At 42.3% G+C, this 22,956-nt stretch overlaps 1 protein-coding gene and 1 long non-coding RNA gene across 2 annotated transcripts in view; one reads left to right on the top strand and one right to left on the bottom strand.

Annotated features, from left to right (window-relative positions):
- Positions 1-66: 66 nt before the first annotated feature.
- Positions 67-22,754, top strand: LOC113618279 (uncharacterized). The gene is made up of 8 exons (XR_003431951.1): positions 67-872; positions 3,694-4,423; positions 4,964-5,296; positions 5,777-5,846; positions 6,013-6,119; positions 6,220-6,329; positions 9,585-9,752; positions 22,521-22,754. It is a non-coding gene; the product is annotated as an uncharacterized LOC113618279 (long non-coding RNA).
- Positions 22,398-22,956, bottom strand: part of CPVL (carboxypeptidase vitellogenic like) — a 113,291-nt gene continuing 112,732 nt past the window's right edge. Inside the window, exon 13 of the mRNA XM_027102309.1 lies at positions 22,398-22,641. Coding sequence (XP_026958110.1) covers positions 22,537-22,641 — 105 coding nt within the window. The 3' untranslated portion in view covers positions 22,398-22,536. The remainder of the gene's footprint in view (positions 22,642-22,956) is intronic.

The following is a 22,956-nucleotide window of genomic DNA, read 5'->3' as shown; positions in this document are numbered from 1 at the left end:
TTTTGGCAGTGCCACAGCTTGCGGGACCTTAGTTCCCTGACTAGGGATTGAACCTACGCGCCCTGCGGTGGAAGCGTGGAGTCTTAACCACTGGACCGCCAGGGAAGTCCCACAAACTCACCTTTAAAAGAAGGGAGCCTCAATAATGTCTTGTATTTAAATTCCATTTCCCAATGCTTACGGTTGACATTCATCTAATTAGTGATCTGATTCAACCCAAAACGTTTTTATGGGATGCCTATTGTGTGCCCAACAGAAATACACTTTGAAATTAAAAATCTTTTTTTCTTGATTGAATTATAGTTGACTTAAAATATTATATTTGAAACTAAAAATCTTTTATATTGGATAAACATAAAGAGAATTTATATCCCAGTGTTGCAAATATTGACCTTGCTGTTTCAGTAAAAATCAATTTAAAAGGATTTTTTTCCCCATTCCTTCCAAAACAACCTAGAAGATAATGGCATTTCTCCCTTAAACATTATACAAGAAAATCTCCTTTACATTAATAAAGTAAGAGACAGAAGTTTTTAATTTACATTTTTCCTTTTAGCAAAGATTTTTTTCTATTTTTATTAATTTTTAATGAAAAATAATAAATACACTTCTTACAAACAATTGAAACATTAGAAAAGGATATCCAGTGGGAAGTAGGTCCACATCTCTCAGAAGTGTTCCAGGCACATACAAACATGTGTTTTATATCAATTTATAGCTCCATCTTTGCACATCATCTTATTCTCTGCTTTTTTTCACAGGTGCCATGTATTCTTCCGTACCCTGATGTTTTTCACTTAAGTAATTCTGGAGGTTTCCCCAGAACAGTACATGTAGATCAAGCTCATTTTCAATGCTGCATGGTATTCCAGGTATGGATTTAACCATCCACTATCCATATACATTTAAGTTTTTTTTCTAGGCTTTTGATATTATAGACAGTGTTTAATAAATAATGTGAAAATGTGTCCTTGCACCTAGATGCTAATATCTTCAGAATAGAATCTTGAAAATAAAACTGCTGTGTCCAAGAATATGGGCATCTATAATTTTGATACATGATACCATGTTTCCCTTCAAAACGCTTGACCCAGTATGCAGTATCTCCAGAAGTGTTTGAGGGTGCCTGTTTGCCTGTATGGGTGCCCATACATCGTTTTAGCAATTCATTCCTCACTCTCTTATATCATTAGTGTCTCCCGCTCTACTGGATCAGTCGGAATACGAACATGCTCTTGTTTCTTGCATCTTAAAAGAAAAAAACCATTTATTGGCCCCACTTGCCCAGTCCATTACAGCCCCATTTGTCTGGTTCCCTTTTGTGGCAAAACTACTAGAAAAATGATGTCTACACTTACTGTCTCTAATCCTTCTCTTCCCTGTCTCCGGACGCACAGACTCAGCGGTCATGGCTCACGGGCCCAGCCGCTCCGCGGCATGTGGGATCTTCCCGGACCGGGGCACGAACCCGCATCCCCTGCATCGGCAGGCGGACTCTCAACCACTGCGCTACCAGGGAAGCCCTTCCCTGCCTTCTTGAATCTTCTCCAGTTAGGACTTTCAGCCTCACCACTTTACCAAAACTGCTTCCGGCAAGTTGCCAATGACCATTGCTTCAGTAGTGGTGAATTCTTAGTCTTCATCTTGCTCTGCTTGTGAGCAGCCTTTGAGAGGGTTGATCCATCCATTATTCTTGGACCATTTCTCGTGGCTTCAGTGATGCCACACTCTCCTTCAACCATACAAACTGCTCCTTCTCACTTTCCTTTGTTGGTTTCTTCCCATCTCCATGACGTCTTTTCTTTCTTTTTTTTAAATAAGTTTATTTATTTATGGCTGCATTGGGTCTTCGTTGCTGCGCGCGGGCTTTCTCTAGTTGTGGCGAGCGGGGGCTACTCTTCGTTGTGGTGTGCAGACTTCTCATTGTGGTGGCTTCTCTTGTTGCGGAGCACGGGCTCTAGGGGCATGGGCTCAGTAGTTGTAGTGCACGGGCTTAGTTGCTCTGCAGCATGTGGGATCTTCCCGGACCAGGGATGGAACCCGTGTCCCCTGCACTGGCAGGCGGATTCTTAACCACTGTGCCACCAGGGAAGTCCCTCCATGACATCTTGATGTTGGAGTGCCCCAGGTCCCAGTCTTTGGACCTCATCCCTGTCTGTGCCTCTCCTTTGGCAATCCAGTCTACGCACATGGCATTAAATACCTTGTCTGTCTCAAAGACCTCAAATTGTCTGGTTGGATCTGGCCTGGATCTCTCTTCTAAACACAAACTTGTGTGTTGAACTACCTACTTGATATCCCTACTTGCATATCAGAGGGATCTCAAGTTAGACATGTCTAAAGTGTGGTATTTCCCTAAAACTTTTTTCTTCCACTTGTTCACACATCACATCGAACCCACTAGGAAACCTTGTTGGCTCTACCTTCAGAATATATCCAGATTCTGTCCACGTCTTGGCACTTCCACCTGCAACACCCCAGTCCAGGCAGCTGTCATCTCTCACCTGGATTATTTCAATAACTTCCCGCTTCCATTCTCGCCCCCCCCCCCACCATCTGTTCTCCATAGAACAACACAGCAGCCAGAGTGATCTTGTTATTACCTATCAAATCACATCACCCCCTGCTCAGAACCTTTCCATGGCTCACAGAGTTTAAAGGCAGAATGTGACTCTCCCCCCACCCCCTGAGAACATTCCTCTCTGATCTCATCTCCTATTACTCTGCTCCTCTCTCTGCTCTAGTCCCACTGGCCCTTTTGCTGTTCTTCTGGTGCCAGTGCAGGCATAAGCTAAGGGATCTAAGGGAAGAAAAGAACAGAATCCAGAAATGGACTTATCTGTGTATTTAAATGCTTTATTTAAAATGCTTGTTTTAGCATTTACTGAAAAGGGGGGAAATGATATACTTTCCAAGAAATGGTTTTGGGACATTCAGGAATGAAATGCAGGCAGATCTAAAGTCCGAGCCTCCTGGGTGATACTCTGTGAAATTGCATTTCATTTCACCCAATCTCCTAGTTAACACTCAGAAACACAGGGGTTGTTTTGCACCCCATGAGTGTGTAGGCACGTTAGCAGAGTCTCGGGAACAGACAGATGTGAGGCAGGGCCAGGAGGGAATAAAAGCCCACGAGTGTACTTCTAGGCTACAGTGGAACCCTCAGTGCTCAAGACAGTACCATCCACAGCTGCCTATCTCCTTTGGGGACCTGGGAAGCTGTGGCTGTGTCTGGGAGCACGCCGTCTTATCTCTTACCTTCTCTGTGGAGATATAACCACCTCTGTGTTTCCACATCATTTGCCATCATAACTGGTACATTGAACAAGCAGGTCTTAGAAGGTTCAATTGCAAAGCAACATTATTTGTATTTCCAAGTATCTTCTATAATCCATTCCATGGGATAGTTCTTTACCATAGCCTAGATGAAAATTCAGGCAGACCCCTGAGTTGTCTGGTGACTCTTCAATAATACAAATGGATCTGCAGTCAGTCACTTTAAATCGCAAAACCCCACTCATTTTAGTAATTAAATTCCGTGTAATAGTTAAAACCTTGCTTTGCAGATAAACCTTCTCATCCTCTAAGCCTGCAGTAGGGGTGGGGTTGTGATCAGCTTTTTCTCTTTTTGTCCAAGCAGGGCTTCTCCTCTTGTTACCCTATTATGCTAACCACAGTTTCTGGCTTCTCCAGGATGGAGATCTGGGGAGACAGAGTGGTAAGAAGAATGGAAAAGATCTTTCCTGATTGATATTATTGTGGTCAGTCTTCTCCAGACTCGGCAGATATTTTAAGGTAACTCTCTTATGTGGGGATCCTTCAGAAACCCACCGATGAAAGGAGACACCTTCATTAAAACAGACTTCCAGATTTCCATCAGTGACAGGCTTCTGGAGGGGCAGAGCCAAGTGGCAGCCCTTAACAGCCAGCAGCAAGGTGGGTGCAGTTACTATAATGGGCAGAGTGTCTGCAGCAGCAAAGCAGAGTATTTCAGCACACGAGAATCTTTGATGTTTGTTCATTGTCCATGGTGGCCCTAGGACCAAAACAGATCGGAATTCTACTAGGAATCACTTGATTTATGTAACTGGGAAATCTCTAGATCCAGTGACTAGAAACCTGAGCTCAATGTAGAGTCATAGCTCATCACCCAAGTCTCAGATCTGAATCAGCTGAAAGACATAGAAATGTCTGATTTTGCAGCTGGGTCCAAGGAGCAGCGACAGCACCTGGGAATTTGTTAGAAATGTAAATTTCCAGACCCTCCCCCAGCCCTACGGACGCAAACACTCTGGAGGAGGGTCCAGCAGTCTTTGTTTTAGCAGGCACTTCAGCTGAGTCCTGTGCATGCTAAGGTCTGAGAACTCTGACCTTAAGAGAAGGAGAGGCTGGGAAGCCTTAGAAGGGACCCTGTAACATTGCTGTAAGTACCTAGTGTCAATCTTCCTTTAAGTCTTCTCCGGAAGATCTGCAGCCATTAACTAGGGTAACTGCAGTGAGGAAGGGGGACTGTCTAGGCCTTTGGGAAATTTCTAGCGTGAGTTCTGAGTCGATGCTAATCTGTAAAGTTCCAACATGCCTCTGGACCACGGAGAGGGGTTGGGGGTAGGGGTCTCGTGTGGTGATCAAACAATAAATGAAATTTTGGGGTGTGGCTGCCTCACAGTGGGTCTACTCACCCCCACTATGGTTACTTTCCCATCCCTGAATAGAGCTGTAATAGGTGTCCTCAGCAACTAGAAGAACCCCTGTATTGATTCCCTGACCTGGGTGATGAGCCTTATTATGGTAGGCAGGACCATGCAGAAGCCACCTGGAATTTCCTCTTCTTACCTAAGAGTAAACTAAAAGCAATGCCACATCCCTGGGAGAACTGCAGAGATTAGTATTTCCATCTAATATTTGAACAATACAGGGGCTGTTCCACCACATCCTCATTTAACTTATCTGTTTGGCATGACAGAAGGAAGATGGTTATTGGAGAATGACTGTGGATTCTTATGGAATCATTCAGGTACCGGACCAGATGTAGCCTCTTTACTGGATAACACAACACTGCTTCTGGTGCTTTGAAGGCAACCATTGATCTGGCGGTTGCTTTTTTTCCTCAACACCAAATTAGCAAAGATCCCCAGGTGGAGTTTGCTCCCAATTAGCAGGATCAGCAAAACACCCTCCCTGTCTTACCTCAGACCTCTGTGACTCTTCCGCTGTCTGACAACATCCAGTCTGCAGGGGCCTTGATCATCTTGATATTCCCCAGAACACCATGCTAATATATTACATTATTGACACGGTGAGCAGGAAGCAGCACATACTCTCGATGCCCTAATAAGACATATGTAGGCCAGAGGATGGGAGAGAAACGCCAAGAAAAGTCAAAGGCCTACTACCTCAGTGAAGTTTCTAAGGGGTCCAGGGGTCTGAGAAACGTGGGCATTTCCTCTCCAAATAGAAGGGCAAATTGCTATACTTTGTATCACCTGCCACTGAGAAAGAGCTACAGTGTTCTCTATCTCCTGATTTTTGAGATAACATAGCCTCTTTCTGAGGGTATTGTTCAAAGCAACATTTGAGTGATCCACAAAGCTGCCGAGTTTTGTGTGGGGACCAGAGCAGAAAAAGCCTCCCTAGCAGCGTTTCTCAGCATCAGCAGTGTTGACATTTGGGGGACAAATAATTCTCCAATGCGGGAGGCTATCTGCGAATGGTAGGATGTTGTTTAGCAGCATCCCTGGCCTCTACGTCCGGTTGTGACATCCAGAAATCTCTACAGACATCGCCAGATATCCCAGGGGGAGCAAAACTGCTGTCACTTGAGAATCCCTGGCCTACAGCATGTCTAGGTAAGCCTCGGGGTGAGTAAAGCGCTGGCTGACGCTTAACTGCAACCTCGTGAGAGACCCCCGACCCAGATCTTTCTAACTAAGCTATTCCTGGATTCCTGACTCTCAGAAACCATGAGAGATAATGAATGCTTGTTGCTAAGTTTGGGGATAATTTGTTTTGCAGCAATACACTGATCTACCAAGCCATACGGTTGGCGTACACAGCAGCAATTGTCGTCCAGTGTAGGCAGTGTACACCAGACTGGAGTTGAGCAGGTCCTGAATGTGCAGGTGAGCTCCGTGAGCAGGCAGCTCCTACTCCCATAGCATCTCCTCTTGCTGCACTGTAAGTCTCCCTCAACCCACACCTTTGTCCTTTTGGGATTGACAGATGGTGGGGGAAGAAACTGTTTGGACCAGGTTCACAGATGGTCCCTTACAATTTGAAGGCATCAGATAGATGTGGACTGTAGAAGCATTATAGCCCAAAGCAGGAATGCGGTAAGAGAAGTTCTCTCAAGGCTGAACCCTGAGCAGTTGTCCACTTTGTCTGGATGGAGAGATGGCCAGAGTAGGGGTATTTGCCAATTCGTGGGTGACTAGTGGTTTGGTATATTGGTGGCACAGGAGTCTGAGGAAGACGTTTGCAGATGAATCTCTAAATATGGGCACCCTCCTATGTGAATGCTCACCGTAGGGCATCCGGAATGAGGCTCTCAGTAACCAATTGGACGGGATGCCCATTTTGTGGATGTCAGCAGGCAGCCCCTTTCCCAGCCACCCTGAGGCTTGCTCAGTAGGCTCACGTAGGATGTGGCCATTGTGGCAGGAAGCCAAGTCGCGTGTGGGCTCAACAATATGGACTTCCCCTCCGCAAGGCTGCTCTGGCTGTTGTCACTGCTGGATGCCTAAGCTGCTGACAGCAGAGACTAATGCTGAGCCCTGATGCGGCATCATTCCCCAGGGAGACCAGCCAGCCACCTAGTAGAAAGTTTATTACATTGAACTCTTTCCATTGTGGAAAAAAACGTTATTGGAATAGTCACACTCCTTAGAAAGGAAGGTTTAAATCATCTTGCCAGGAAGGAACCCCAAACAACTGAAGTGTTGGTTAAAGGCAAATGGAACGTGGGTTAGACACTGGAAGAAGCTCATTAACGATTATTATTCAACTATTATCATTATCAATCAACTAGTTTTGTTACCAGTTACCAAAACAAGAACTTTTGCAACTCTGCAATTTCTTCTTTGCTTGTTAAGCATAACACTGAGTGTCGTTGGTGGTTAAATTTACAATTTAGTCTTTAGGTTAAGGAATATCCAAGGTGCTATGGTGACTAAAAGAGAAGAACTGACATCACCCAGAGCTCAATACAGTGGCTGAGGCTGCCTCCTTATAGCGGTGCCACTCTGTGTTACCCCCCTTTTGGGGACAGAGTGAGCCTACATTCATTTATATGACGCGGAAGTATGACGTTGGATGGATACAATGGAATGTGTGGATCTGAGTAGCAAAAGAATGGATATACCAGATTGTGTCTCTTGGCTGTTAGGTCCGAATTCATCCTTCTAGATACTCTCCATCCCCTTTTCCAGACTCACTCATCTGGCCAATTTCTTGTTAGGTTCTTCCAATGGGAGGCATAGGTAGTAGGTCCCAGTGTGAGAGAAAGAGATTAATCATTTCCCCGGCTACTGGCAGCAGCAAGATTGTGCAGCTGGGCTTGACTGCTTGTGCTACAAGCTCCACAAGCCTGGGGGTGGTTTCGGCAACACTGGCAGTAAGTAGCCACTCATAGGATCCAGCCGAGGGACAGTGGCAGCTTCCCATTCTAGGTTACAGCTGCCTCCTTTCTCTGCTCCTAGCACTTCCAGCAGTTTTTAACCAGTTCCCTACACTGCAACCTTCTCTGCTTGAAATATATATAGTGGTTTCTACTCTCCTGTTTGGACACCGAGTGCTACAGAGGTCTTTCTGTATCAGAACAAAGTCAGCTTCCTCATTCTCTAGTTTAAAAAAAGAAAAAAAAGTGCACCATATTTATGTAAGAAGACCCAGATAATGGATACTTAAGTTGCTCTCAATCTTCTTTCTTCATCAGTAAGGGCAATAAAGACATTTCCATTTTAGGAAAGTATCGTCAAGGCATATATTTGGCAATGTTTGTCTCTTCCTCAATCTGGAACGATACCTGCTAAAGTTCTTATGCAGGGATCTAAATGGCTGTTATGAGATTCAACTAGACTGTAGAATCTAGAGAGTGTCCATCTGCAGCTAGTTATTTATTGCTTAATAAATATTCTAAAGTACTGTCCACATATATGCTAGTCTTATCTCTTCCAAATGAATTTCAAGCACCTTGAGGCTGGATCTTATATCACCTTTTGAATATGTTAATGGGGTGTGGAGAGAAGTTTTAGTAGTGCCTCTTCCCTTATGATTAATGTCATCTGAATGTGTCATCTGATTGGCAGTCTGGGAAGAGCCCTACATGCCTTCATGCGAATGGGGCTCAGGTTTTCTCTTGAGAAAGAAGCTGATGACATAGCTAACACTGCCACATAGCGTTGTGGCTCAGATCGAGGTCCAGTTAATTTTATTATTGGTCTTCCTCCAAATCCCTTTCCTGGAGGCAGTGCTCCTTAGAAACCATTTTCCCTTAATTATAAAATATTTTAATTGATTTGTGGGCAGTGCTCTAATTCCACCTGTGCGGCCTGTCCCCTTGGTCCACCTCGGGGCTGGAAGGCTGCCCAGCCCAGCACAATGCCCTCGTCCCCACGAGGCTGCCTCAGTCCCCATCTCAGCCATCTGATATTCTGCTTCCGCTAGACGAAAGAATGAAGGCCTCTTTAGCTCTTTGCTAACACCATCCTTCTACTCTGTTTTCTGATTGTATCTTCTTTAATTAAACAGCACTTCTGCTATCTTCTCATCTTTTAGGTATTCAGATCATTCTGGCATTCTACTTCCAGCTCTTAGATTTATTTGAGTTTTCTAAAATGGGAAAGGTTGGGTCCTGTTGACAGTTGCCATGCCAACTCCCAATCAGCCTTTTCCTTGGGAGGATTTTTCTTTAGCTGCTCTACACTTTCACAGCAACTTATAGTGTGACAGGAATCTTCAAACATTCACAAGCAACTTGGCCAATAGGGATGTGGGGCTGCAGTTCCTAAGATGAATATCCAGGCTTTTTCCAGGAGGGTTCTACTTTTATAATCTTCAACATAATCCCTTTAAAGCAAGAATCCCTGGCAAATCTAAGCTGCTATGGTATGAAAATTCTAATTAAAGGCAACAATCAAAGCTGCTTTTGGTGGTAATGCTGTTATACTGTCAACCTCATTGTCAGTCAGATTAACAAAATACACTTCTAATAACCCAGCTAATGCAGGGAGAAGTAAACAGCCAAGTCCGTTTAACTCTCAGAAGCTTAAATGCTGTTAAATCACATTTCCTGTTTATGAGGCTGAATCCGAGAAGATATGCATTAATTATATTTCCAAATAGTCCAAAAACATGATAAGGCATTTTTTATATTTCAGTAATAATCACACATAACAGTGATTTATGATCGCTTCTACTACAGTTAACAAAATAGTTTATACTGAACATTTAATAGATTAAACAGCAGTTATCCAAGATAAATCGTCCATTGATATGCTCATTTTCTCGATAGCCACATCCACAGGCTAAGTCCACAACTGGATCACATCCACATTTCATGGTAATTGGTTTTAAAACTATCAAAACAGGAGGAACATGGAAATTCCATCTGCAAATCCTCAACGGCCCATTGGAGATCTCTTAATGCATGTGCTTTTCTTTTCATGGGAATTCCACATGCAAGTTGTGAAGCAGAGGAAGGTGCTATTAGAAGTACCAGGTCTGACATCAACACGAATTGGTTTTACCTCTTGCTGGTATGTATTCCCTATGCTCACATTCAAAGAAAACCCAGAAAACTCTTAGATCTCCATCTGAATTTCAGTCAAAGGATTCAGCTCTGCCTCTTTCATCCCAGCCCAGTTTTCCTGTCAGGAGCACCACTGGTTTTCTCTGTAGCTGTCAGCACATTTGGAACAGATTTTTCTTTCTGGGAAAAGATTCTACAGCAGTCTAGATTTTAGTTTATAATTTCATTGTAAATAAGAGAGACTTTTAAAGAGTCACTTCAGAATCACTGCACAGCTTCATCTGGGATTTGGCCAACAGTTGTTAGAGTTCTATTAAATCAGCTTTCTTCTAACAGTGAAAAGAAGAGGTGGAAATTTTGTATTTTCTCAAATCCTCAACCACTGCATCAAATAGCTAAGAATGATTAAAAATAAAACAACATGGAGTATTTTGGGACTGTACATTCTACTTTTGTTTTGTTTCCCCAGAGATGAAGAGAATTGAGAAAATGTCATCTTAGCATATGTAATTTGAAGTCTGTCCCTTCTACCCGAGCCTAGAATCCTCTTGTTAGGCATAACATAGGGTGAGGAATATGTTGTTATTACAGACAGGGCTTAGCTTGTAGCTGACAAAGGAGTACTGCTATGACAGAAGATGGAGTTTTTATTTGTAATGGAAGAAAGGGTTGACTTTCTAAATACCTAGTGGTAGATCGAAATTTTAAAGAAAGCTAGATAAAAATCTATTTTCAGAGCCTTGTTGCTTCCTAAGAGTGAAACTAGAATTTCCCTTCTTAACCCCAAGCTAGAGAAACACTTCTGTTTCACACAAAACACCACAAATCAAATGATGGCCAGACTTTCAGTTTCCCATTAGAAAATACCTCGGTTCATTCAACAGTAAATATTAATGAACACTTGTGAAGTGCCAGCTACTCTATTAGAAGCTGTATGAGTCCGGGGTTGAACACAAGAGACCAAAGTCCCTGTCTCTATAGAGCTCACGCAAGCTTCTCGTAAGGGCTTCTGGAGTGAATTGAAACATTAACAAAGCGTTGATATGATGAACGAACTAGTGTTCTTCACTAAATGGGTGAAGTCGCAAATGTGATAAGAATCATAAATTTAAAAATACTACCTAAAGAACTTCTGCGACATTCTTTTCCTTTATGTAGCACCGAGGTCCCTGAACTTCTTCACTGTTGTGCTAATTGTAATGAACAGAACTTCTATATTCATTTGTCCCGTGCAAAGGGTTGTTTTCCGGAAACTATCTCGCTGAAGAGAAAAAAGTCTCTTTTCTGGGGAGGTTCAGACACGGAGCTGTAAATGATTCTGGCAGGATGAGTGCTGAAGGGAGAGGATATTAGCAATTGGAAAATGGCTTTGTTGCCAGAGGCTACATACGAAGGCATTAGAAGCCACATGATAGAATTAGACGGAGGATCTGTACAGGTCTGGTTAAGCTTAAAATGTCTAACAACCCACCAGGAATTGATTGTAGGACAGCCTTAGAGCAGCCAAATGTACCTTTTATTATCTCTGAGAAGGGAGTCTTATTTTGAAATCCAGAATTTTGGGAGAGTGATCATGACTGAAGTCCTAGATGCTTTGCTCTAGTCCACCCACCCCACTCCTCAGTTTTGGTACCCAGCTCCATCCCACTGTGCCTTCTCATTTAAAAGAGCTCCAACCTTGAACGTCCCCATTGCTGAAAAAGGAAAGAGGAGGAGAAAGAGGAAGATAGGAAATACTTCTCTGCTACTGCAAGTGATTTGAAGGTTTGGGACTGTGCTGGGGGATGTATAGCCGCTTCTGTCCTTAGACACGTCCCAACCATCTGGTCACTTGGGCTCCCCCCTCCATCTGGCTCTAATCATCTCAGCCAAACTTAGGGTTGTCTGTTGGTGGCTGTGATTTTCTTTTCTTAAGTTTCTCATTAATTTTGTCCTGCCTTAGTTTTGTTTTCCTTTTAGTAATGCAAGTCTTGAATAAATTAATTTGTTGCTCATGGGCAAAAAAGTGGCTTCAACAACCAGCCCAAAACATCCTCAAGCTATAACAATGTTGATTCACCTGTAAAAATCTGCATTTACTCTGCTCAAACCTAATGGTGTCTTCCTTTTGGGCCATGAACACACCCATTATATTTCTCCAGGGGCTAAGAGGACACCTCAGCACAGGTCCTACAGTTCTTCCAGAAAGAGCTGTCCCGAAAGCAGATGGAAGGATAGGAGGCGGCATCAGAGAAGAGCTTAGGCTTGATTTCTGTTAAGTCTTTCTGATTTTTTTTTTAAACCCATGCACACGTTTATTTAAATAGCTGAAGAGTTTATAATCCTGGACATTGAAAATAAATACATTTTCTCTTAGGTGTTTTGACTTGGTTTGAGCTATGTTTCCTTGTGTTACAAAATGGTCTGGTCTTTTAGGAAGCCACAAGTTGTAGACACTGAATTGAGCTGAATCATTTATCCAGCAAGAGCATTAGGAACAGGTGGGAGCAGTTACTAGAGGTAAAACAGAGACCCAAGAAGAACAAAATGACCCTCTAGGAAATGTTCCAATGCCTCAAGACCAGAGGGACAGGGGGAGAAGTCACAGGCACCATCTCGCTAATGCTGACCACACCCTCTGCACAGGGAAGCCGGGGCATTCCCTGTATTAGAGAGCAGCGGGCATCCTGCAGCCAGGAGACCCATGCTGTCACTCTGTCTCAGTCTACAGGTTTGGTGGCCCGTAGATCCCCCTCCTCATAAAATTCACTGGCTTCTGAGCACCTCCTGTGGCCCTTAAGAAAGAATCAGCCGCTTTGTGACCACTTTGTCCAAGCTGCTGCAACCGGTTAGAGATACACTTAAGTATCACTTAAGTATCTTCAGTGAGTTAGTGGATGATATTAAAAATCGCAGTAGGATTAAGTGAAGACAACAGGACATACTGTTGTCTCAAATGCAAAAAGAAATAGGATCTACAAATAATAAATGACTAGAAGGACTAGTATTAAAAGTTTAAAATTCGTTATATCTGGGCTATGAGCTTATGGATCGTTTTTACATCCTATATTTATTCGTATTTTTATGTGTTATCTATTACTTCTCAACATGGCATAAATAGCGGTGCTTGATGCTTGGACACCCCCCCCCCTTCAGTTAAATACTTCCTGAGCACACACAGTGCGTGGCACCCGGTGGAGGGAGCAAAGCTGAGCACGTTCCAGGGCTTTACCTTGAACTACTGCTTCCGTGAATCTGACAGCACCGGCCCCTCCTCCAGGATGAGATCCTGAGCTTTTATTCCCTTCACAGGCCCAGGACTCCCAGCTGGTCCTGCAGTGTTGGTAGTATACTCTCTCAGGTATGGGCGAGGCTCCCTCCTGCCCTTCCTTCAGACCCAGCTCGGATGTCAGCACATCAGGAGGGCTTTCCGCACCACCCGATGTAATCGTGCCCTCACCTCCCACCACACCGGATTCCGCGTCGTGCTTTGATTTTCTTTATGGCATTTGTCAATATGTATCTCTGTAGGTATGTGTGCACTTGAACGCTGACCTGCCACCAGAATGTAATGCCTTGGAGGAGAGGTCTCCAGGCTTGCTCATTGCTATATCTCTGTCCATCTAGAACAGTGCCTGTCACATAGTGGGCACTCAATAAATATTGTTGAATTGAAGTTCTCTTCCTCAAGGGAAAAGGAGAACAGAGATGCAAAAGACATTGCTGAAGTAGAGTAAACAGGATTTGACCACTGGTTGAATCGGAGAGCAAGGCAGGAGAAGGATGGTGATTGCAAGAATGGGTGTGTTCTCAGCAGACAAAGAAAAACTAAGAGGAGCTTCTGGTTTGGAGGGAAAGAGGACCAGTCTGGACATGTTAAATCTGAGTTTCCATCCGGAAAGTTGGAGTTGTGGGTGAGAGGCTCTGAAGAGAGGTCATGACTTTGCCATGGTAGAAAGGGAATATGGGCAGTGATGTTGCAGCAGCATGTTGGGGTGAAGGAAGAAAACAGGGATACACTGTCGGATCTTTTTGATTGTCTCAGTAGACTAGGAGGCAAGGCCACTCGCTGAGAGTAAGGACAGCAGTCAGTGTGTCATTTGGAACTTGAGCCCAGGCACAGTTTGAAACAACTGCTCTGGTGAACATACAGTCAACTCCTGAGGAACAGCAGGGCAGACCCATGTAGTTTTTCTCTCCAATAAATATAGAATCCTTTTATAGTGGTTTTATGAAAACTATTCAGGAAGATGTGAGAAGGAATAGCCTTGACATTGTATATCCATTTTGAGGCATATATTAGTTTTATCACTCTCTTTGTTTTCTGCTAGACAGTTTTTTTTACATATTGTTATGCCTTTCATTAGGAATTTGTTTTGGGGAATTTATTAAGATGCCAGAATCCTTCAACATCAGAAACATGGAAAAGTAGCAACTATTCATTGCCAACATTCCCAACTCCTCTGCTGTCTTTCCCAGTGTTGAACATCTGTCTCCAGGGAAGCCCATCATCACCTCCCCTCCACTCCTAATACCAAGTTGTTTTCTTTACTCGGTGGCTTTGGGCAGAGGGGAGAAAGAGCTCATCATGAAGACCGGTGGTACTTGGGCCTTCCAGGCCACTGTTGCATCGACAAGGGGAGCAGGGGAGAAAGGGGGACCCTAAAATCCATCTCACTCTCTGGGGAGGGCACCACATGCTGCCCTGGTGGTTCAGGACCCACCCCTATGTACCTCCTTTTGGTCTTTTCCAAGCATGCCTCCCCTATCTCTCTAGATCTGATCTCTTGTTTTTATTTGATGGTACCTCTGTTGGGAATTTAGGGATTTGTGTGGAGTGAGAAGCAGGAAATAATAATAATAATAATTTACATTCCCACCAACAGTGCAGGAGGGTTCCCTTTTCTCCACACCCTCTCCAGCATTTACTGTTTGTAGACTTTTTGATGATGGTCATTCTGACCAGTGTGAGGTGATATCTCATTGTGGTATTAACTTGCATTTCTTTAATGATTGGCACTAGTGTTTTTAAACCACGCAATTCCAGTTTTCATAACTGGGGGTATGCTAATAACTCAAGTTTATTGAATTGTTTTTCTTGTCTTTGTAATGTTTCCAAATTGAATATGTGACTAACAACTCCTTTTACTCTACTTAAGCCCAGGGAGAAAAAATTCCACTAAGGAGTTGAAAATCCCAGAAAATTTGGAATTGGGGTTCAAAATCACATGCTCCCTGGGCTGGTGCATCTTTTTTACTCTCTGACCACCCAGCAAGGGAAGAATATGATCTAGAAGGAAAGCTACATGGAGTATGGTTTATTTAAGAGGCCAAAAGAGAATTACATCTCTCAGTGCATAAGAAACTAGAACTCTTAAAGACCTTAGAACTAGAACTCTTAAATATTCTTAGAACCTGTTAGGTTCTAGGCTAACAAATGTTAAGATTTTTCAGGGGTAGAAGGAGCTCATTCGAGGGAGCCGTGTCTTATTAGAGATCCCTTTCCCTCTGTCCCTCACAACCCTACCCAGGAAAGTATATGCTGGTGAAATTTCACCCTGAACAAACAATTTACTAAACAAAATCCCTCTCCACTATTCCCTCTGTCCTGCCCAAGATCAGCTTCAATTTTCCAGTGCAACACCACTCCCAGTCTTTTTTTTTTGGATAGAATTGATGTGTTTTTTTCACTTTTGTTTATTTTTGCCCCAAAGCTTTTGGCATTTCCCTCCAGTGAGTCACACTCTGGGACCATCTCAAAATGACCTCCTTACAGGATGTTTCTCTTCCCTGGGGAGATGGGAAATTGGTATAAGACAGCCTGTCCCAATATGTTACTGTACAGTGTGTGGGGATTTCAGTAAAGAAATGCCACTTCACATGCCACCAAAGCCACTTGATGGATGGACTTACAGGCAGATAGCCTTCGAAATCTTTCCCCAACTCTATAGAGACAAGATGGAAAAACGAAAGCATGGTCGTTAGGGGTTTACTCAAATCAGTTGAATATGGGAATCAGTCCTTCTACTTTTTCCATCACAGAAGTTTAGAGTAGTTCTTTGAGAATTCAGATTTTGTAACAAAATAATTGAACTATCAGGGGTGGGAGGATAAAAACAGGAGGAGAGAAGGCAGGGGTGCCCAGAGCCTCACCATTTCCCCAGCACACTTGCACTCATGCTTTAGGCAAGCTCAATGCTACTCTTGACCTCTGGACCTCCAGCCTTCCTCCATCCCTCAGTTTGGAAAACTTCTCCTCCCCAGGAATAATTCATCACTCCCTATTCTCTGCTCTCAGAGCGCTTTGTACCTTCCTCTACGAAAGCACTTAGCACTCTGGGACTATGGTTATTTGTGCAGTGGTTACCAACCTTCCCTCTCCCATGCTCCCCTCTCCCCAGTTAGAGGGTCTCAGAGGCAGGGGAGTGTTGGCAAAAATTGTCTCTGTATCTTTAGCACCCAGAACAGGTCCTGTCACCTATGAGGTTTAATATGGCACATCCTAGTGCAAGCATGATGGCAGCCGTGATGGGGCCAGGGATCCAGGAGAATCTCTATTCATAATGTTGATGTATCTGGTTTTCCTGTTCTCTTCCAACAATGCTCCCCCTTCCCCCTCCACAATTCTGTCAGGCACTTACTTCCCTTCTCCCCTTGGATTCATGTAAGAAAATTTTAAGTATCAGCAAAGATTACTAGATGTACATGTGAGTTTTGATTATAAATATTCATTGGGAAATAAGGAAGATTAACAGTGTGTATTCCCACTGTATGTCAAAAGGTAGAGGTTGGCTTTACTCTTTCTACTGAGCTTTGACTTCTGCATATGGTGGACATTTTTTGGCTCTGGGCTGCCTGGCATCCGGGCTTCCTTTCTTCTAGTAACAACACCTTGTTTTGATTTTTTTCGGTGGGGCGGTAATTGTCTTCCCCCATTGGGTGCAGTCTTAGTGGTACTGAGTTCAAGGTAGCCCACCCTCCCTTAGCCTGGGATGAGTTATCAGTGGTCACCACTGGTATGGTGTGGAGTTGGGGAGGGGATGTTTTTACTTAACTTTTGCAATGAACAATTTGCAAATTAAAGATTTAAGAAAAAGAGTAATATTGACCCAAAAGATCTGGCTAGATGCAACGAATTTTCCTGTTAAATCCTTTTGAACAGCAACCACAGGCCTGGCCTCTTCTACTCAATTGCAGAGCCCAGGGGAATGCAGACAGCCCACGTCACACTCCTGAAGTTGCCAAAATTCCCTTTAAAATGATCCAACAGATGTCCTTCCTTGGGGTCGAGCAGATATAAATCACAATGGTCTGCTTTCAATTCCTAACTCGGTGTCTTAGGGGCAGCAAAATCAATCACTCTCAGGTTTGTTTTCTGAATGTTTTTTAAATCTTCTAAATTATAATAGCAATAACTATTAGAGTATGCAAGAAAAGGTAATCTGAGCAGGTAGTTGTATTTCCTCCCAGGGTACAAACTTCCTTTGTGATGGTGGAGTTGAATGGGCCCCCATCACTCATCTTTGCAGCTAGTCCCATGGACCAGAGAGCAACCCCGAAAGTGCTCAGCATGAAGAATGAAATGGTTTCTGAACTTAGAACCAGGGGCTTACATGGCATAAATATCGATACGGCCATGCCCACATACCATCAGCAGTAAGAGGAGGGGTCTTGTCATTCACAGGAAGATAGAAAGGGAATGCCAGACTTTCCCAGACAAATCAGGGCTCAAGTCAAGCAGTTTATTCCAGGATCTGTCTTTGGTTTCTGGCCTTATCTACCACGTTTCTGGTAGCATGAGAAAAGATGGCTAAAGAACTTCATATACATAAGTAATTAAATGAAAGCTCTTAGTACTTTCCAGAGAATCAGGATTCCAATTTAAACTAGTTCCTCTTAGACAACATCTAGTTTCCTATAATCTGGTGTATGTAATATTTAAAAATAAAGCCCATTTTTAATTCTGGTATACACTGTAACCCCAAATGGGGTCACCTGACACTTACCCATTGATGTCATCAGGTGAGAAAGCTTCAGGATCAGGAGGCAGGGTGCCTTCTCTGTGGAAAAAGGATGGAGTTTAAGGAGAGACACATGAGTTTGAATCTGGACTGGCTCTGCCATTGGCTGTAGGAACCTCAGGCAAGTCTCTCTGTATCAATGAAGTTCCATGACCTCCTCTGTGAAATGGGAAAACCATCTACCTGGTGATGTCTTGGTGAACATCTGGCACATTTTAGGGGCTTAAAAAGAATAGCTGTTATTATTACTTCTGATTCACAGAATCAGGTGTCTACAGCTGAAATGAATCCCCAGGGAAGGCCTATTTCGCCTCGTGGTAACAACCTCTTAGAGGTTGAGGCTGGGCCTTCCAGACCTACTCATGGGCCTCGCAATAGACTTCCACTGCAACAGAAATGCTTTTCTGCCTCTTTACAATTGCAACCCAAAGGTCAAATCAAGTCACTCCCCACCCCACCCCGCAGCACAATGCAACGACAGCATTCAGCAAGCTCCCCCTGCCCTACTTTGTGTCTAGTGGGGGTGGGGAGGGCAGGGCTAACACTGCTTCTCATTCCAGATTCTGCAGAACTCTTCACTTCTCTGATCTCAGCAGACACGTTGCCAGAGTCTCCCCCTCTCTCACCTCCTCAAACCCCACCTTTTCTTGAATTTTTTGCAGCATCTCCTCTCCACTGTCAGGCCGCCCAGGGAACCCAAACACTCTTCCTCTGGCCTTCTGCTGAGCAGACTTAGCCATGGACCTATCCTCAGGGCTCTGCTTCCACAGAAACATGACCCAAATGGCAGTTCTTTCTCTGAGAGCCTGGGGCCAGATTTTTAATATTTACATATATAACATAAGCACAAAATGGTATAAAAATCAAAATATACTTAAAAAATTGTCTCTTTCACACCCATGCCCAGTAACACATTGTCGACACTTCCTCCCCTACCGTTATTGGTTCCTTGTTTATCTTTCCAGAGGCTCTATTCCTTACAAAACTTCTGTGTGTCTCTCTCCCTCCCTTATTTATTTATTTGTTTGATTTTATTTCCCTTCCTTCCTTTCTCCCTTCCTTTCTTATAAATGAAACATACTATATTTTTAGATGCCTTGTTTTTTTTAACTTAACAAAATCAGTGCATAGTTTAAGGCCACTGTTAAATGTAGACTTTTTCTGTCCTCTCAGTGTTCTCCAAACCTTTATGCTATGTCACCCCTTTTGTTAAAAAATTGCTGAAGGCATACCAAAATATGTATAATTATTCACTCATTTATAAAGTATAACCATGCCACTACTATACTAAGAACATTTATACTATGAAATATTAATTAAAATGGAAACTTTAAAATGATAAAGGATGAAATTTTAAATACTTAATTCTTAAAAATTGATTTTTAGTAGTACAAAATATTTATACTTTCTAAAATATTACTGTTAGTATTTTTAATAGGAGCAATGTGTTGAATATGCTTTGTCATGTTTGAAAATCTTGGATTACCCTTTTGTGAGATAACATTCAAATGTCTGGTTATATGTTCAGTTTATTTTGACACTTGGTTTCCAAGTCCATCAGAGCTGAAAAAGACACATTCCAGAGATGTAGATCCAAATGGAAGCAATACCTCATTAGATGAGCTTGATTAACTCCCAACATGCATTTTTCAATCCCATCTTTTATGTAAAGACATTTGTTGAAATTTTTCCTGAGTTAAGGATTTTTTTTTTTTTTGGTAATGCACACACAGTAAATGGAAATATTTCCAAACATCTGTTTTCAAAATGCTCTTGCCATAGATTAAATTTCTTTTGAAAAGAAATTACATTCTCACTAATTTTTAAAGTATCACTTCTACCTTGAAAGGGCAGATTATGTGTTTACTTTTTTAAAAACTATCTGCTAGATGACATACTAACAATAGCCACTCACTCATCTGCAAGCCTCGTCTTTCTGTCAAAGAAAGAAAGAATGCAGGACCCATTCTCAGGTTCTACAGCTCCTTTAAATACACTGCCCTGAGATAGCCCATGTGGTACGAGAGACTGACCCGGCCATTTCCCATCGCATGGCAAAGAGTTATAGAGATACTACTATTTGAAGACTTTGTTTTTATGAAATGAACCACAATGATAACATCCTACAGGCGTGTATGTCGCAGTCACTGGCAGTATGCTGGACCCAGAAGCTTGAGAAGATGCCTCACCTGCCCTCACTATAATTCCCCTTGTTTATATAAGTTGTTTGCTTGCAGTAACGGCAGTCATGTGACACTTTCTGCCTGTCTCTTGTCTGGACTAAGGGAGGGCACCTTAATGGACTGGTGTGTCTCATGGAGGATGCCTACCCAACTGGGAGAGTCTTTCCACAAAGGACTCTCTCCAATTAAATTCAAAATTTTGCTTTTCTTTAGTCTCTGAACTACCCTCCCCTCCCTTCTTTTAATGTAAAATTCCTGCCAGATTCAGTCTCCATAGGACTGTAGCCTCAAGGGACTTGGCTAGGGTTGCTCTGGGAAGGCCTGGCATGTTGTCCCCAACAGTCCCCACTGGCCTAGTGCCTGGGACAGGGAGATGATAAAAATGACAACATCTAAAATAATGACAACATCTACCACTTCTACTTATTGAGCTCTGATTTTGTGTTGATTCCTACTCTAAGTGTTCCATAAGAACACTCCATTCTGCCTGTTCACTGTAGATATTTTCTATAACACCTCCCTAAACACTGAATTAGAGTTCTGAAACACTGCTCCCAGGGAAATCCAGGATTTGGTTCCTACTAGCCTTTGGTCACAACATTTTGGTCATCCAATCAAAACATAACCTTGTTTTATGTGTGTTAAAGAAACCTTATTTAACATATATCGTTGCTTCAATAATATTGACCTCATAGCCAACAGCATATAACTCACGCCTAAACGAACCTTATCTAACACACATCTTTTCGCCATAAGGCACATCACAGCCTTCTTGTGCTCAAGAACACTAGCACTTCAGCACTATGCTTGGGAGTCCTTTTAAATAGCAAAAGCACAAAGATGCAGAAAATGTGGCACTAAGTAGACTGCCAAAAGGATGCTTGTTTACATTAGGAGAGCTGAAACAAGAAGGCAGTGTTGCCTCGTTTGACCTCAGCTGAGAATGTGCACATTGGGTAACTCAAATTCGTCATCACTCTGTGCATGTTCACAAATGACCACAAAGTGAGCAAGTATTGATCTGGGGATTACAAGTCAATTTTAATCAGTAGGGGATGCAAATATGGAATCCACTAATAATGAGGCTTGCCTATATCGTCTCATGGTTCCTTGGTGAAACAAACATGGTTCCTTGTCAACTATGACAATGATATATGAGCTGGAAGGAACCTCAGAAATCTCTTCTGGCTATCTTCTTTGAGACTTTGGGAGGCCAGTACAGTGAGACGACTTATCCAAAACATCCAGTGCACGTGCGACACACCTGGGACTAAATCCCAGGTCTCCCAGCCACAGGTGGTGCTCTTTCCACTACATATTATTGGGACCAAATGCAACTATTTAACTTGCATGTGGGGCTATATGCAAAGCTTTGTGCACACTTCCCCCAGTTTATTCTCTGCAATAATTAAAATTTGCTTTTGATCAGAATGTTCAATTTGAGGTCTCACAGTATATGGGCACAATGAACAACATGTATAAAAAAAAAAAAAAGGAAAATCTCAACCCTGAATGAAATTAGGAACAAAATGAGAAAAGAACTCAATAAAATATCTTCAGCAAGAGGCTTTGACTTTTTAAATTTAGTTCCCCAGTGAGCCAATTCATAGATGGGTAATATGAGGGGGAAATGATGTGGAAAAAGCCAAATGTGCTGTAGAATTAGAGATGTGAGCATGTGATGCATAAATAGGAAAGATGTGCCGAGATGTGATATTTTAGTTGGAAAATTACTCATGTATGCATATTTATAGATGTATATATCTTGATGCAAGATGATCTCAAATTTTTTTGATATTCCAACAATTATTATACAAAATTAGGTTATTCTTTATTTGGCTAAAAGAAGTACAGAATTTAAAACCCAAATTAAAAATGGCTCATAACTAATGTGGCCTGCAGGCTGTTTGATAAATGCGTATATTTCAAATGAACCGACAAACTAAAAAAAACAAAACAAAAAGAAGAAAGAAAGAAAAGGCAAAGATTTAGTATGTTCTCTGTCCTCTGCTTATCGTCAATCAGTACATCATTTCTTTTACATATAAGATTTCTAATTCAAAGAATTCCAAGCTACCTTTCTTGCTAAGACTTTCTACATTCCAAAGTCTCTTCCTCACCACTATTATAAGGTCACCCATTCCTCTGGAATGATGTCAGATGTTCTTACCGGATATTTACCAAACACCTTCAGATGCATGGTATGATAAACTTTTCTGTTATTTGTAGAACAAGATGTAGTTACAACTTTATTCATTTACTGCACTTTTCACATCATTTTAGAAGGAATTTAAAATTCCTATTCAAGGCCCCAATATCCCATTTATTTATCCATTTCCGTCTGAATCGGTGTCTCAGAATCCATCCTTTCCATCCCTTAAGTTAAAAGATGTAATTCTAACTCATGCACAGCACCTTCTTACAGTTAATTTTGTAGTGATCCTCCAAAACAGAACCTCACTTGTTTCAAGGATAATTTTTATTGATGAGAAACATTTTGCAGATTTAAAAAGATAATTTTCCTATTTATGTGACATTTTCTGTTTTGAAAATTTTCTTTTCAAAGATTAAAATTTTGACGTTCTCTTTTAGGAAAGTAGCTGATCCATCAATAAGGATCCCATCCTCTTTCAAAAATGAATCGTTTAATCATGTCAAAAGATCTCAAAGGCTGATCATAGGGCAAAATGTGGCCTCCACCTCGAACAATTACCTTAAAGAAGAAAAACAGAAGAAAAACTGAAATCTAGAGAATCAGATATTCCAGATAAATGGAAAGTTTTAATTTGGATTTAAGTATTCTTAAAGCTTACATGAAATAAAGAACATATTATATCAATCCATGCCTTTGGATATGCTGACTGCTTTTGATAGCATTAATAATAGGTACCTTAAGGTAAGAAAGTTTGAAGATTGTGTAGTCATTCAATTTTATACCAAGTTGCGTTCATCTTTGACATGTATAGAACTGGAAAATTCCTCCTTGTCTTTTTCCTCTTGGGGCGAAGCTGTCTGCGCCTCCGTGCTG

The sequence above is a fragment of the Aethalodelphis obliquidens genome, unplaced genomic scaffold (assembly GCF_003676395.1).
Source record: "Aethalodelphis obliquidens isolate GAN/ISIS:26980383/991018 unplaced genomic scaffold, ASM367639v1 scaffold5, whole genome shotgun sequence".
Classification (NCBI taxonomy): domain Eukaryota; kingdom Metazoa; phylum Chordata; class Mammalia; order Artiodactyla; family Delphinidae; genus Aethalodelphis; species Aethalodelphis obliquidens.
Note: the sequence above shows the minus strand (reverse complement) of the source record. Positions and strands in the feature narration are given on the sequence as shown.